The sequence below is a fragment of the Muscardinus avellanarius genome (assembly GCF_963383645.1).
Source record: "Muscardinus avellanarius genome assembly, chromosome: 6".
NCBI lineage: Eukaryota > Metazoa > Chordata > Mammalia > Rodentia > Gliridae > Muscardinus > Muscardinus avellanarius.
In genome coordinates this window covers 122,435,621-122,449,117 of record NC_137791.1, presented here as the reverse complement: position 1 = coordinate 122,449,117, position 13,497 = coordinate 122,435,621, and the positions used below count along the sequence as shown (strand labels likewise).

Here is a 13,497-nt window from a genome sequence, read left to right as displayed (position 1 = left end):
AAGTGAGCACCAATACCCCTGGCTCAATAGCATATATATATTTTTTTTGGTGGTACTGGGGATGGAACCCTGGGTACACTCCCAGACCTATTTTATATTTTATTTGGAAACAGGGTCTCTTAAGCCAACGAGGCTGGCTTTGAACCTATGCGATCCTCCTGTCTCTGCCTCCCAAGCGCTGGGATTACAGCCACCATGCCCGGCTCAATGCTATTTTTAATAAGATTTATTTTGTGGGTTTTTTTGTGACTCTGTAAAACAAATATCACTTGATAATAAACCGTGTGAGTAAGGTAGGTCTTCTCAGTTCTTCTGTGTAATATTATTTTACAAAAGTCAAAGACTGCATCTAATGATATACTTCATCAAAGACATATAACTGGGCTTTTAAAGATGTTTAATATGTCTCTTTGAAGATGAACAAACTAACATGTTCTATGCAACATACAATGCAAATAAATTGCAATTCTAGCATAAGAAAGATGTGATTTAAAACTTTAATTCCTATTTTCTAAACAACGTTCTTATGTTTTTATAGACTCAAATATTCACTAGTATTGTCACTTACATACTAGGTGACTGAAAATGTGTTGTAGTTGAATGATTATTGAATAACATCATCAAAAATATTCCTAAAACTATCAGGATATAAACTGCCTAAGGCTGATGTTATCACTGTTGCTGTTTGAGACCTAAAATTCTATTCTAATGATATTCATGAAAAGCCACAATATCATACTCAAGGATTCAAGGGGAAATAGAACTCTATTTAAAACTGCAATGCTTCTAACAATTTGTTTCTATAGTTTTATCTTTTCAGTGTGGTGTTTGCAGATTTTTCATTGTTAGTGTTTATTCTAAGAAATGAACAACAATTTGGAAAGTATGCATTTGCTATAAATGATAATTTTCATTTGGAAGCCACATTCACAACTTTAACTAGAAGGGTTTTGAGGGAATTAGCAGAAAATCCTGCACCTAAACTACATGAGAAGTGCTAGTATCTATTTCCTTCCAGCTTCACAGTTTAGATGCGTGGCACTTTTTAAAATTATCTTACTAAGTGATGTCTCCATTAAAAATGGGACTCATTTTATAAACCTATATGAAGAGAATCCCCCCATTCTCTGTCTGCATACAGCCGCATTTTTCTGTCCCCACCTCCCCTTTGCTATATTTCTCAGTGCCTGATTCTGAGCTCTACTCACTTTCCACTTGCTTCCCAAGATTTTCCTCCCACAATCTTCAACTAAAATAAATGCACCTGTATTTCAGGGTCTGCACTAACCCTCTGAGAGTTCACAACTTCATCAGGAAATTATGGTAAAAAACGGACCAAAAGAGGAAAAGGAGCTGCTAGCAGATTGCAATAATATTGCATAACACAAGAGGAAAAGACTGGGCTTCAAGTTGGAGGGAATTTGTCAGAATAGATGATATGGAGAGAGTGACTGATTTAAGAATTCTTGGAAAAGATGTGAGAAGAATTGAACAGAATTTAATTTTCACAAGCACATGCAATATTAGATAAAGCATAATAATATCCTTACAATATACAATTCCATAAAATTAAATTTAAAAATTATAGTGATATCCTATCTGATGTAAAAATTCCTACACTCGTTTGAAATACCTCTGCTTTTACTGAAACATTATTTAAGCTGGCAAGCAGAGAGCTGAGTATTTTCAATTCCTTTATCGCTTTCTTTAAACAGAAGTTATTACTCATTTTGTACTCTCCAAGCTTCCAAATTATATTTTTGTATAAAAAGTACATTTCTTTATATACGCAAAGCATCATAAGTTTTAAAAATATTTGAAAGGAATTTATGTTATATTTTAAAGTGATTGACAAAAAAGTTATAATTGGAAGAATACATAGAAGGCAGGAAGAAATTATTGGACAATAGAACACATATGGAATTTTGGACCTTTTTTATAGCTTCATTCTGAAAAACTGGAAAAAGTAAACAGTCAAGTCCCAGCATCAATGTGCCCTTCAACTTGAAAATGAATAGGACTTATACCAACTGGAAGGAATCTTGCTTTTAAATATCCATCTTACTTTATCCTTAACTTCATGATAAGAATGTATATTTGAAAAGATGCGTGTTTTTCCATTTCTTTTCTTTCATACTCAACTATAAATACCTAGTGTACACTCAGTAACTATCTTTTGAATAATCAATAAGCTCTTTGAAGACAGAATCTATGTCTCAGTCATCCTAACCTCAGGTAGTTTCTTTGTAAATATTTGCTGAATTAATCTCATTTCATCCTTACAGAATCCCTGTAAGCTTTTGGCAGATATAATTATCACCATTATTTAGATGAATACTGAAAGGGAAAAAAGTATTATACTCAGTGGCTATTTTATCTCTCCCCACCTTTGTAGATTCAACTGAAATTTCTCTAAACCAAACCTCTCCGCATTAAACTTGTTCCTCGTGCTGTATTTGACAGGTTTATTTTAGAAATTCCTGTTTGTTAGTTCCACATTATTGTTTTTGGTCTAGTTTTTAAATTCCTGCAGAGACCATACAAAGAATACCTAAGGATAAGTTTGCACCACAATAGAATGGCTTGGAGTACAAGTCTGCATCTCTACTTTTAGGTATAACCATAATGTAAGACACTTTTATTCATTCTACATATTTCTCCAGTGCTTGCCATATACAAAACATGGATAATAGACCATTTTAAGTAGTTTTTATGGTATCCTAATTAATATTCACTAAAGTACAAAATATTACAACCCAAAATAAGCCCCTGGCAGAATATTGATTCTGAGATGTAGATAATTTTAATACTTGGTGGGCTATATTTATCCATTATTATTATGAAACTCACAGAAACACTTTAAAGTCACAACTTTTACAAAAGAAAATCAGAGTTGGGAACATTCTTAAGGACACTTTAGAATCTGTAACACAATAGGCAGACAGTATTACAAAGGGGACATGAGCCTGGGGGTAGGGACAATCATGAAACTACAGTAGTGAGTATATCATTCAAATTTGATTTTGATTTCCATTTGGACTGTGATAATGCTATTTCTTAAATAAACTGCTTCACTCAAAAGATACTTTAAAATATTAAGAAGTGTTGACATCTGGAGATGAAAGTCTGTTTTTCCTCTAAAACCTTTTTAAAAGTAAATACCTATAAAAAAAAAAAAATGCCAGTCCTGATTCCCTCAAGACTTTTTGTTCACTATTCATGAGCAGCTGCTGCCTGAATATAAGAGAGGACATTTCACTGCGCTGACTCAAATTCCAGGTAACCCCAAAGTTTCAAACTGTTGCTGCAAAATGTTCTAATAGCCAGGCATGATGGCGCATGCTTGCAATCCCAGCATTTGGGAGGCTGAGACAGGAAGATCACAGTTCGCAGACAGCCTCAGCTACTTAGTGAGGACCTTTGCCAACTCAGTGAGACCCCATTTCAAAATAAAGAATACTGTTGGTGGGAATGCAAACTAGTTCAGCCACTATGGAGATAAGTTGGAGATTCCTAAACTGGGAATAGATCTGCCATATGATCCAGCTATACCACTCCTGGGTGTCTTTCCAAAGGGGATGAAATCAGAGAACTACAGTAACATATGCATACCCATGTTCATAGCAGCACAATTCTACATGGAATCAACATAGGTCTCCATGAAAAGCTGAATAAATCACAAAATTATGGAAAATAAACACAATAAAATCTACTCAGCAATAAAGAAGAACAAAATCATGTCATTTCCAAAAAGATGGAAAGACCTGGAAAACATTATATTAAGTGAGATTATCCAAGCACAGAAAGAGAAGGGACATATGTTTTCTCTAATATGCCCAAGGTGGGGAGCATTAGGGATACCAGAAAAACTCCAGATAATGAAGGGGAAACCTCAGCAAAGCCAAAAAGGAAAAGTAGGGGAAAAAGAAGGCTGAGATTAATTAATGGAAAAGCTACATTCGAATATGTGTATACATGTGAATATAACATAGTTAACATGGACACTCAGTATTAGGAGGGAGGGAAAAGGAGAATGAGGAAGGGTACCAAGTACTGTGTGAATATATGCCATTGTCAACTTGATCCACATTATAATGTGAGACTACAGTGCTCCGATAAAAAAGAAAGAAAGAATAAAACAAGGGCTGGGAGTGTACCTCAGAGGTAGAATGCCCCTGGGTTCCATCCCCAGTACCACAAAAAAATATTCTGAGTACTTGTTTTTACATAAAAAATAATTGTGATAGAATACTTCCTCAATATTAGGGGAATAAAACTTCTCAGAAGCCAATACTATACCCAAAGGGTAAAGTAACAACCTATTTCTAGTGAACTGGTTAATCAAGTACAGTAGCTGTGTTCACTCAGGAAAAGAAGTCATCCCTCAACAAGGCCATGAAGACCAACTGTACAATATGGAAAATTCTATATTTATATCCCTGTTCAAATGGTTCATTATATTGGTGAAGTGTGTAGAGAATTCTTATGTTTAAAACAGAGTCTCTTCCTTATTTGTATTTTGTAATGGTATAGGTACATATATATATACATGTAGAGCAGCCCAGAGTGATGAGCCTGGGAAAAACAAGGGATTCGTCCACAGCCTTCCACGGTTTTTATTGCTCTACAACACCCTCTCAATATAGCCTGATTCTCACTTTGAAGCCTTGCAGAAAAGGAAGTGCATGTGTTTACACTGAATTATGTCCCAGTGTTTTAATCTTTTTTCCATTTCTTTCCATAAGTAGTGCTGTGATGGAAGGATTTGCCATCTATGAGAGTAAATATGAAGACAAAAATCATGATGGCACGTGGTTGTGCAGATATTTAGCCACTGCTTGGGATATGTGAGAAAAGACCACCCTCAGAACATGAGCTCAGAGTAGTGGAAATGATCACAATCATGTTTCGGGGTGAGTATTTAATAAATTTTGCCTCTGTCTCACTTGGGGGACAGGCAGACCCAGGTGAAGTGACAATAACTTAATGGGGGCTTCTTGGACTACTAATCTTGGAGGTGACAGACCTGTGAGATATCAATGATATAGGAGATTCACAGTTACAACATCCAAAGACAACACTGACTACTGCTCTAAGTACACGGAAAACACCAACACCCAGGAAGGCCTTCTTCAGTAATAATGCACACCCTCATTATCAGAACATGAACAGATCAGAGGCATGTTATCCTGGTACCACATTACTATAGCTATAAACCTGGTCAACTTATTGAAAAACAGAAAAGTTAAAAAGAATGCTACCTCCCAAGATGGCTCAATAAGCAACCAAATGTAAATTATAATTTTTGGATTGTTGAAGGATGGACCCTAGGGCAACACAATTTAAATTCAATAAACATGTTTAAGCACTACTAGATGCTGAAGCATTGTGCAAGTTCTTACTTACAAGGGATATGAAAATAAATAAACCAGGTATTATATTTGCCAATGAGGATCTGTAATTAATAGCTGCAAACAAGATAAACATGATTATTCTGTCTTCTTCAAATCTAGATCAAAATAAAAGGAAAGCAACCTATGCAAATCTTAAAAAAAATGTCTCTTTGAGGAGAAAGTGGAAAGAAATCAGTACAGGTACACGAGGACACTGAATTTGAGATGGGTCATGATGAATGTACAGATTTTCACTGGGTAATGTTAGGGCATTGCGTAAAACAGGAGATCTGTGTGGGGATAGTCCAATTTAGCTATACAAAGGAGCAGACTTAGAAGAGTCATGGAGAATAATCTTGGGGTGGAATATTGTTTCCATATTATAGAAGCCTTGAGTATCAATTTAAGACAATGGTATTTTTTAGTTCTAAAATTAGAACTAAAGAAGTCATGAAACAATTTCATACAAGAGAAGATAAGACCAAAGTTATTTATTAAATTTAGTAGGTTTTAAGTGGGAAATGACAGTCAATGAAAAAGGCTGCAAGCATCATGACCTGGAAATGATGCTAAGAACATACTTGGGTGGTAAACACAGACTGAAGACTGACATAAAAGCTAGTAGTATGTCTTGGTAACTCATTTGACCTAGAGACGGGAGTACAAAGAAAAAGAAAATACTTCTTCATTATCTTTTCAAATTACATGCCTCACAAAACAATGCTATTACTTGCAGAATTTTGGCAACAATGGTTTGCTTTTAGAGAAGAGGATGTCTTTTCTGATTCACTGACTTAAAGGTGCTGGTAAAACTTGTTGGTGGGTCTGACCATCAGGATGTGAAAACATCAACCTAGTACTTTGGACAATCACAGAGCCAGACTACACACTAAGGAGACCTGCACATCAAGAAAAAAATATTTAAAACAATAGTTTGTTTAGGGAAAGTAGGAGGCAGATAATCAAAACAGAATCTTGTGAAAGTTGCAAAATAATAAAGAAGGGTCATAAAAGGAAATGTGAAGGATGTTAAGAGAAATTAGAAAAATTTAGAGCCATAGAAGGCAAAGGAGAATACTACTTTCATTCAACATCTGTTGTTGGGTAAATAGTAAACATCAGACAGTATTTTAGTTCTCATGAAGTTCACAGTCATCTAAGGAATGTAGCATTGTAGTGAGTTGAGGATGTGGAAAAAGGCATCAGGATCCTCAGCCAGCGGAACAATTGTGAAAAATAAATGGGTAATTCAATGCCCAACAGTGAATAAACTTGTCCTGATAGGTGCAGTTTTATAACCTGAAGATATTTTTTAAGAATGGTAAAGGCTCCTTAAACAAATAAAGCACTTATATCTTCCCCTCTCTTTCTGTGCCTCACATGCATGCACATACTCATACATCCACACTGTAATCTGCTTGAATAACCACCAATGAAGGATGCCATTAAGTAAACAAGCACACTCTGCAATGAAATATTGAAAAACAATTTATCCACATGTTCTAGGAAAACAGTGAGGACAGAGGAAACAAATAAAAGGACAAAACGAGCAAAAAGGACCATATATTTTTAAGCCCATAAATAATCTCCAAAAGAATCAACTACTATCTAGTTTATAATTCAATAGGATTATTGCACATATATTTTATATTACATGCATCATTAATTTCCAAAACATCTATAGCCTTATTTTATGAAAGAGGACCTAATCATTATCCAGAAAAAAAAGTATTATGTGGAAGAGGAGGAAGAAGGGGGCAATTTTTTTAACACCATCTTGTTTGTTTACTACTCTTTTATATTTGTATGACATGGAGAAAGTAGAATAGTGTACTATGAAAAGCTTTTTCCAGGATTCAAAATAAATGGGTTTTTCAATGTTACTCTTGCGGAGTTTCTAATTTCATTTTGCCTTATCCTTAATAAACACAAAACTTAAGCTGAAGCTACAATGTACCCATCAAACGATGATTCAAAATTGAAGAGATTTTTTACGCTACTATTAGAACATACATTTCCCTCCCCACTTTTAGTTGTAGATTACATCACATAACATCTGCCATCCCCAAGTCAGATGGCACAAATTAAGGACACCAATGAATAATTTTGTAGGCTTTTTATTCCCCTGACCTTATTTCTGATTTTCTTTCAAATATACGGTTGAATTACCTCTCTCTTTCTCCCCACTAAAGCAGGATTATGCTCGGTTTTGTAGCAGGGGAACAAAATAATAGGAATAGACAATAAAACAGAGAATATATTCTGGACAGGCTTTGGTCTTAAGGTGGGGGCCAGTGGGAGGCAGGTAAATTTGAGCACTCTAATAAGTAAGAAAGGTTCTCCACTTGCATGTAGCATTTATAACGTCCATTTTCAGTATCCTTTGTAACACTAACAGTGTCAACCACAGTAACGTAGAGTGGTGCTTCTGAGCATATGAAATGCTTTTGACTCGTTGAAATTAGAGCAAGGAATGATCTCTGAGCCCTATTATTATAATTTTTCAGCAATGTAACTTGACCCTGTGCCCATCTTTTCCAACATTTCCCTTTTCCTTTTCATGTGGGGTCTTCCTTTGCCTTTCAGCCAACCATCCTTCATAAGCTTCTGACTCAAAGGTTATAAAACACACACACACATGCACACAAACACCTCCAATTCCTTCTTTATCTCATCTTTGTCCAGTTCTTTAAGATCTTTTGGATAGTTTTGTTTAAATCTGTTTAGACCGACCAAGCCAAGCAAGGTGATTCATGCCTGTAATTCCAGTACTTGGAAGGTTGAGACAGGTGGTCACAGGTTCAAGACCAGCCTCAACAACTTGGTGAAACCGTGTTACAAAGTAAATAAATAAATAAATAAATAAATAAATAAATAATAAGGCTGGAGATATAGCTCAGAAGTAGAATGATCCTGGGTTCAATTCCCAGCACTACACACACAATCTGATTAGATCAGCTTATAATGCTCCATTCTTCAGGTCTATATTCAAGGGGGGTTTTATCCTGTTCCACTTTTTGGCGAGGGAGGAAAAATTATTTTAAAACAAGGACTGAAGAGAGAGTCTCATCCTTTAAAAAATGATAAACATCCTTTCTTACCTTATCTTTAGTAAAAGCTACAAATCTGACTCCAAATAATCAAAGTACTAAAACGTGTTTAGTGAAAATGATTGTAGACTACATATCTGTGGAATCAGTTTCTCACATTAACTTTAAAACAATAACAACAGAAATAAAAGTGATGCTCTACACTATTTTTCCTTTAGCTATCTCATCATAGGACAATTAGCTCTAAAAACTCGTGACCACAATTCAAGAAACCAGTGTCAAATCAATCTGACCAGAGAACACACTACTTTCAGCCTCGCCTTAGTCAAGTTACAATCAACACCTTTCTAGTCTCCAAACACATGCTGAGTCTAAAGATGGTTCTGCTGCAGTTTTTCTTTTGTATTATTAATATTTTAATTGTATTCTACTCCCCAGATGTCATTTCATCTTTATTTTTCATCCATAGAGATTTGGGCCACCTATGGATATATAAAGATTGGAAATGCTGATTCAGTCCCCAACTGATGGATTGAAGAAGAGGTACAGTTCCAAAGCTGGTATCACTGAGGAAGTAAACAACGCAGGCCACCCAGCTCCTGGGCCCGTGTCACTGCAACTGCTGTAGCTTTGAGTTCCTATCACACTCTCCTGCCTGTGTGTTTCCCTAACAGGACAGTAAGCTATCCTATTCTTATTGTAAGCAGTTGCAAAGACAGAAGCCCTATGAACTCATGATCCCAAACCCACCAAGCCCTCTATATTTGAAAGGTCATTCTAGAAATATCCAATCTCTTAAAGTTTATGAGCACCCCTCAAAAGAACTATGTCAGACATTCTGGTTGGTGGTGATCAGGCAGCTACTAAACTGCCACAGGTGAGACCAGCTCTCAGTGTCATTTCAAGTAAATTCAGAGACTTTTAAAGGTGACGGCAATGTTATTTTCTCAGCCTTTAAGAGATCAAGACTTTTTAAAATTTCACACCGAAATAAGGTTAACATCCCCCCCCCTCATGATGATCTTAACTATCCGAGGGAAGAAATGAAAGGAAGTGGGTCCATTTCTCACGTACCAACATTCAAATGATAGGCTCAGCTGTGGAAGCCACTCCACTGCTCTCAGTGTCAGAAAGGTAGACTCCAAGAAGACCTCTTTCCTCCCAACTTTATGGCGCTCAAGGCCAGGATTTCACCCTACAAACCCAGAGGACACTGTAGCCACGCGTGACCCCTGAGCTTACATAATCTGGGACAAGTGCAGCTGCCCATCACTCTCAGGTTCTCTACAACCACCTTCATCCTATTTATGGCTCCTTAAAAAAAAAAAAAAAAACTCGGCGCACAGCAAAGCCACCTAAGACCAACTCAAGAAGCTCCGCGGGAGGCCACTGTCCCCTGCTCCTCCCTGGGTCCCACTAAACTCCTCGGAACAGCGCCTCGTCTTCCCTTGCTTTCGCAGAATGCACTTGTCTCTGGAAGCCAAGCTCTTTGCACAGTGCCCGGTACCTCTCCAAGGCTTTCCTGTAGATAAATTATTTCAAAGTGTCACCGAGGACCATTTTCTCTGAACATACTAAACTGAACCTAGCAATAAAAGCAAACAAACGCTCCTGCAGAACGACCTGACACGGGCAAGATTCCCACGTGTGCGCTTACCAAGGGGGGTGGGGGTGGGGGGGCAAGAATCGAGTTTTAGTGAAGAAACATTTGGGCGCATCAAGGAAAAGTGGAAGGGGCGGAGGATCTGCACGGTTTCAGCTCATTTATCCCCAGGTGTGAGGGGAAAGAAGCTGGAGCTGGCGGTGGGAAGTCCTCCCCGCAAAAGCATAAACAACCTCGGGAAATTTTCAGAGAAGGCAAAAGTACCCACAGGATCGCTGGGGACCCTGGCACCGGCGAGTCTCAAACACACTTCAAACACCTTTCCCCCAGCCCCCAGCCACCTGGACGTGTACATGCATCCCCTCCCCTTGGCACCCCGCTTCCCGCCGCTCGCAGCTCCCCCTCCCAGTCCCGCCAGGGTGCCTGTCTCATGCAGCGAAGGCAACAAGCGTCCCCCGCCCCCCAGCCCAGGCAGGGGCAGCCCCCCAGCTTGTGAGCCCGAGAGGGTGGCTGCGGGGCGCTTGCTCACTCGCTCGGTGCACCCTACCGCCTGTGGAGCTAGCCTCCTCCAGCTGAGCCGAGATGCTTTCCACCCTCCGCACGTTCATCTTTGGGGGCGCGGGGTGCAGGAGCGAGTCTCGCAGTCCAGGGATCCCAGGCGTCTGTCGTGGGTCTGGCACCAGCGCGCACCTCGGCTTGGCCCAGGGCGACTGTCTGTCCAAGGCTGGGAGCCGAAGAGTCGGCGGCGGCGGCAGCGGCGGGCAGGGCGCAGAACTGGCTGCAGGTGCGGCAGAGGCCGGCGGGGGGCGCTGGGGGCGCGGCGCGGAGCGGGGTGGCGGGGGCAGAGGAGGTGCGGGAGGCCGTGCCCGAGGCCGCCAAGGGGGATGCTGCGGCGCCAGCCCAAGTGCGAGGCGCCCCCACCCCTGGCTCGCTCCGGCGCCGCCCCTGACACCTGCTGCCGAGTCACGCGATGGGGGACCCTGGGGGCTGGCGCGGTGCCTTTGGTGACGGAGCAGATGGACCCGAAAGAGACCTGAGGCGACTTAAGGCTGGGCAGAGCACCTTATCAGAGTTGCCAGTTGGAGATCCGCGGGCGTGCCCGGGACTCCTCGCTGCGTGCAGCGCTTGGATCTCTCTAGGAAGGGGCTCAAACTCTGCTTCGCTGCTTCTCCGCCCAGAAGCAACTGAGGGGTCAGCCGGGGCACAGACTGGCGCAGCAGGAGCCGAGACAGTGTAGTGCGCTCAAAGTTAGCTTGGGTTCGAAGGACGTCCGAGGGGAAGCGCAAGGAGATGTCCTTCTCCAGCACCGGGCAGAGCGCCAGGAACTCCTAGACAGGAAACTTTCCTACTGGAAGCTTAAAGCAGTCATGCGACCTGGCTAGGTGCTGGGGATCATGGCTTCTAGCCATCAGGGTGAACTGTGCTGGGCCGGGGTGAAGACGGCTACCTTGGACAGCAACCGCAGGGTTGAAGTAGATTTGGGGAAATCATCTAAGAGCTCCCTAGTAGCTCCATTGGAATACACAGCGACGACGCCCTCAGGGTTCATCACCCAGAGGCTTGTGCTTTCTTCAACAAACCGAGGCCAGGAATGCTTGGGAGACAGAGACAAAGCAATAGGCCACTTGTGGCCATGGTTACTATTTGAGACTGAAAATTAAAATGCAGTCTTCCGTGCCTCCAGGAGCTACGCGTTTGAAGGCTCTTCTGCGAAGAAAGGTCAAGTTGACCAGTTCTCTGGGCAAATAAAAAATCCCCTCCCGTTCTCAGCTGCAGGTCAATTAGCCCTGAAACTACAGGAAGTCATTTCCAAGTGTTTATAAAAACCCTTCAGTACCCCCTTGGGCTGTATACATTGTCATCAGGTGAAACCTTACCCCATTCCCCAAATAGCTTTCAGCTGATACCTGCCTGCCCTTTTTCTTCATCCTGAATCCTCTAAGTGATGGGGTCTTCTGAGCCCTTGTGCTGTGCATTGGAGGTTTCCTGTGACACACTCACCCTCCTCTTAGTTTAGGCTAAGGAGACAGATGCTGGCATCTCCATTGCCTCGATTCAAACCCTAGTTTCACTAATATCTAATCATGATTTGATGCGAATTATTTACATCTGCTATAAAAGGGTACCTACTTTATTGGTTTGTTGTGAGCACTTAAATCAATGGCTGTTGCAAAGTAAGCAGGCAAGTTTAAGTTACCCTTGGTTCCTGAAGTTGAGGACAGTACTAAGAATTCCTTTCATTATTCAGCAATCATCTAGTAATTACTAAGTATAACACACAGTTAAAGGCACAGGGCTACCATAGTGGATAAAACAAAGTGACGGGGCTACTGGCTTACCTTCTAGAGTGTAGGAGAGATTGACAAGGCAAGGATTAAGTTTGATCTTGGAAAGGCCTTGAATATAGAGGCTTGAGGAAGGATGCATGAAAGAAACACTTAAGCAGAATCCTGATGACAATGAAGGAATCAGCCACGGGCATGGAAAGGGACAAAGAGCTTCTGGGCATAAGGGATAACAAACAGAAGCAAGGGCGGCATGGCTTTGGTGCAGCGGGGTGTAGGCCAAAGCAGAGCAAGGGAGGGAGGATTGGGTCATGCTGTCTAAACATTTATTGAATTGACTCTAGGTACTTTTATAGCCAGTGTATTCTCTACAGTTGCAAGCTTCCTTTTTTTATTTATTTTTTTGGTGGTACTGGGGTTCCTGGAAGCCCTTTTACCGGGCTACACTCCCAGACCTATTTTATATTTCTGAAACAGGGTCTCTTACGCCAGCGCGGCTGGCTTCGAACCTGCGCGATCCTCCTGTCTCTGCCTCCCAAACGCGGAGATTACAAGCGTGCTCCACCACGCCCGGCCGCAAGCTTCTTTTAACAAGTCTCCTTGTCCATTCCGTTTGGTTTTACCATTTCATTCTGAATCATGTGCTGCCCCTATCCCCTCCTGATAATAGCAAGCTTCTTACTTACTAGCTACTTCTTTCTCTAATTTTGCAAATAAGTCATTCCAGAAACTACTCGTTACCAATTTTACTCTGTAGATGATTACTAACACCTGTCAATCCCTAAATTCTTCCATTTTCTATCTAACGACTTCTAAAGCTACCTCTATGTATAGATTTGAGTCCAGCAGCCTGGAATGGAATTCCCATTTTGAACGTTAACTATGTTTCTGAGGACAAATAACTTAATCTCTCTCGGTTCTTTCCCTTTAAAATGTAGAAAACAGCAGTTGCTAATTCAGTTAACTCTTAGGAAAGATTGCTCGAGGTAGTATGTTAAGTATTTTGAATGGTTCCTGGCACATAGTGAGATTTGGGTATGAGTCATGTCAGGATAGTTAGCTCCTATCATCACCCCATCTTCATCCTCATCATATTGTGTCATGATCAACTCAAGGAACAAAAGACATCACTATAGTCTCAGAGAGATCCACCGAATCTTCCTCAT

The 13,497-nt window shown here is 40.6% G+C and overlaps 1 protein-coding gene across 2 annotated transcripts in view; it reads right to left on the bottom strand.

The window, feature by feature from the left end:
* KCNIP4 (potassium voltage-gated channel interacting protein 4) overlaps positions 1–10,654 on the bottom strand; it is a gene marked incomplete at both ends in the record, with an annotated part of 1,202,216 nt that extends 1,191,562 nt beyond the window's left edge. For both annotated transcript variants that reach the window (XM_080697130.1, XM_080697134.1), the window contains one exon: positions 10,594–10,654. In XM_080697130.1, the coding sequence (XP_080553256.1) occupies positions 10,594–10,654 (61 nt within the window). The remainder of the gene's footprint in view (positions 1–10,593) is intronic.
* Positions 10,655–13,497: the final 2,843 nt, after the last annotated feature.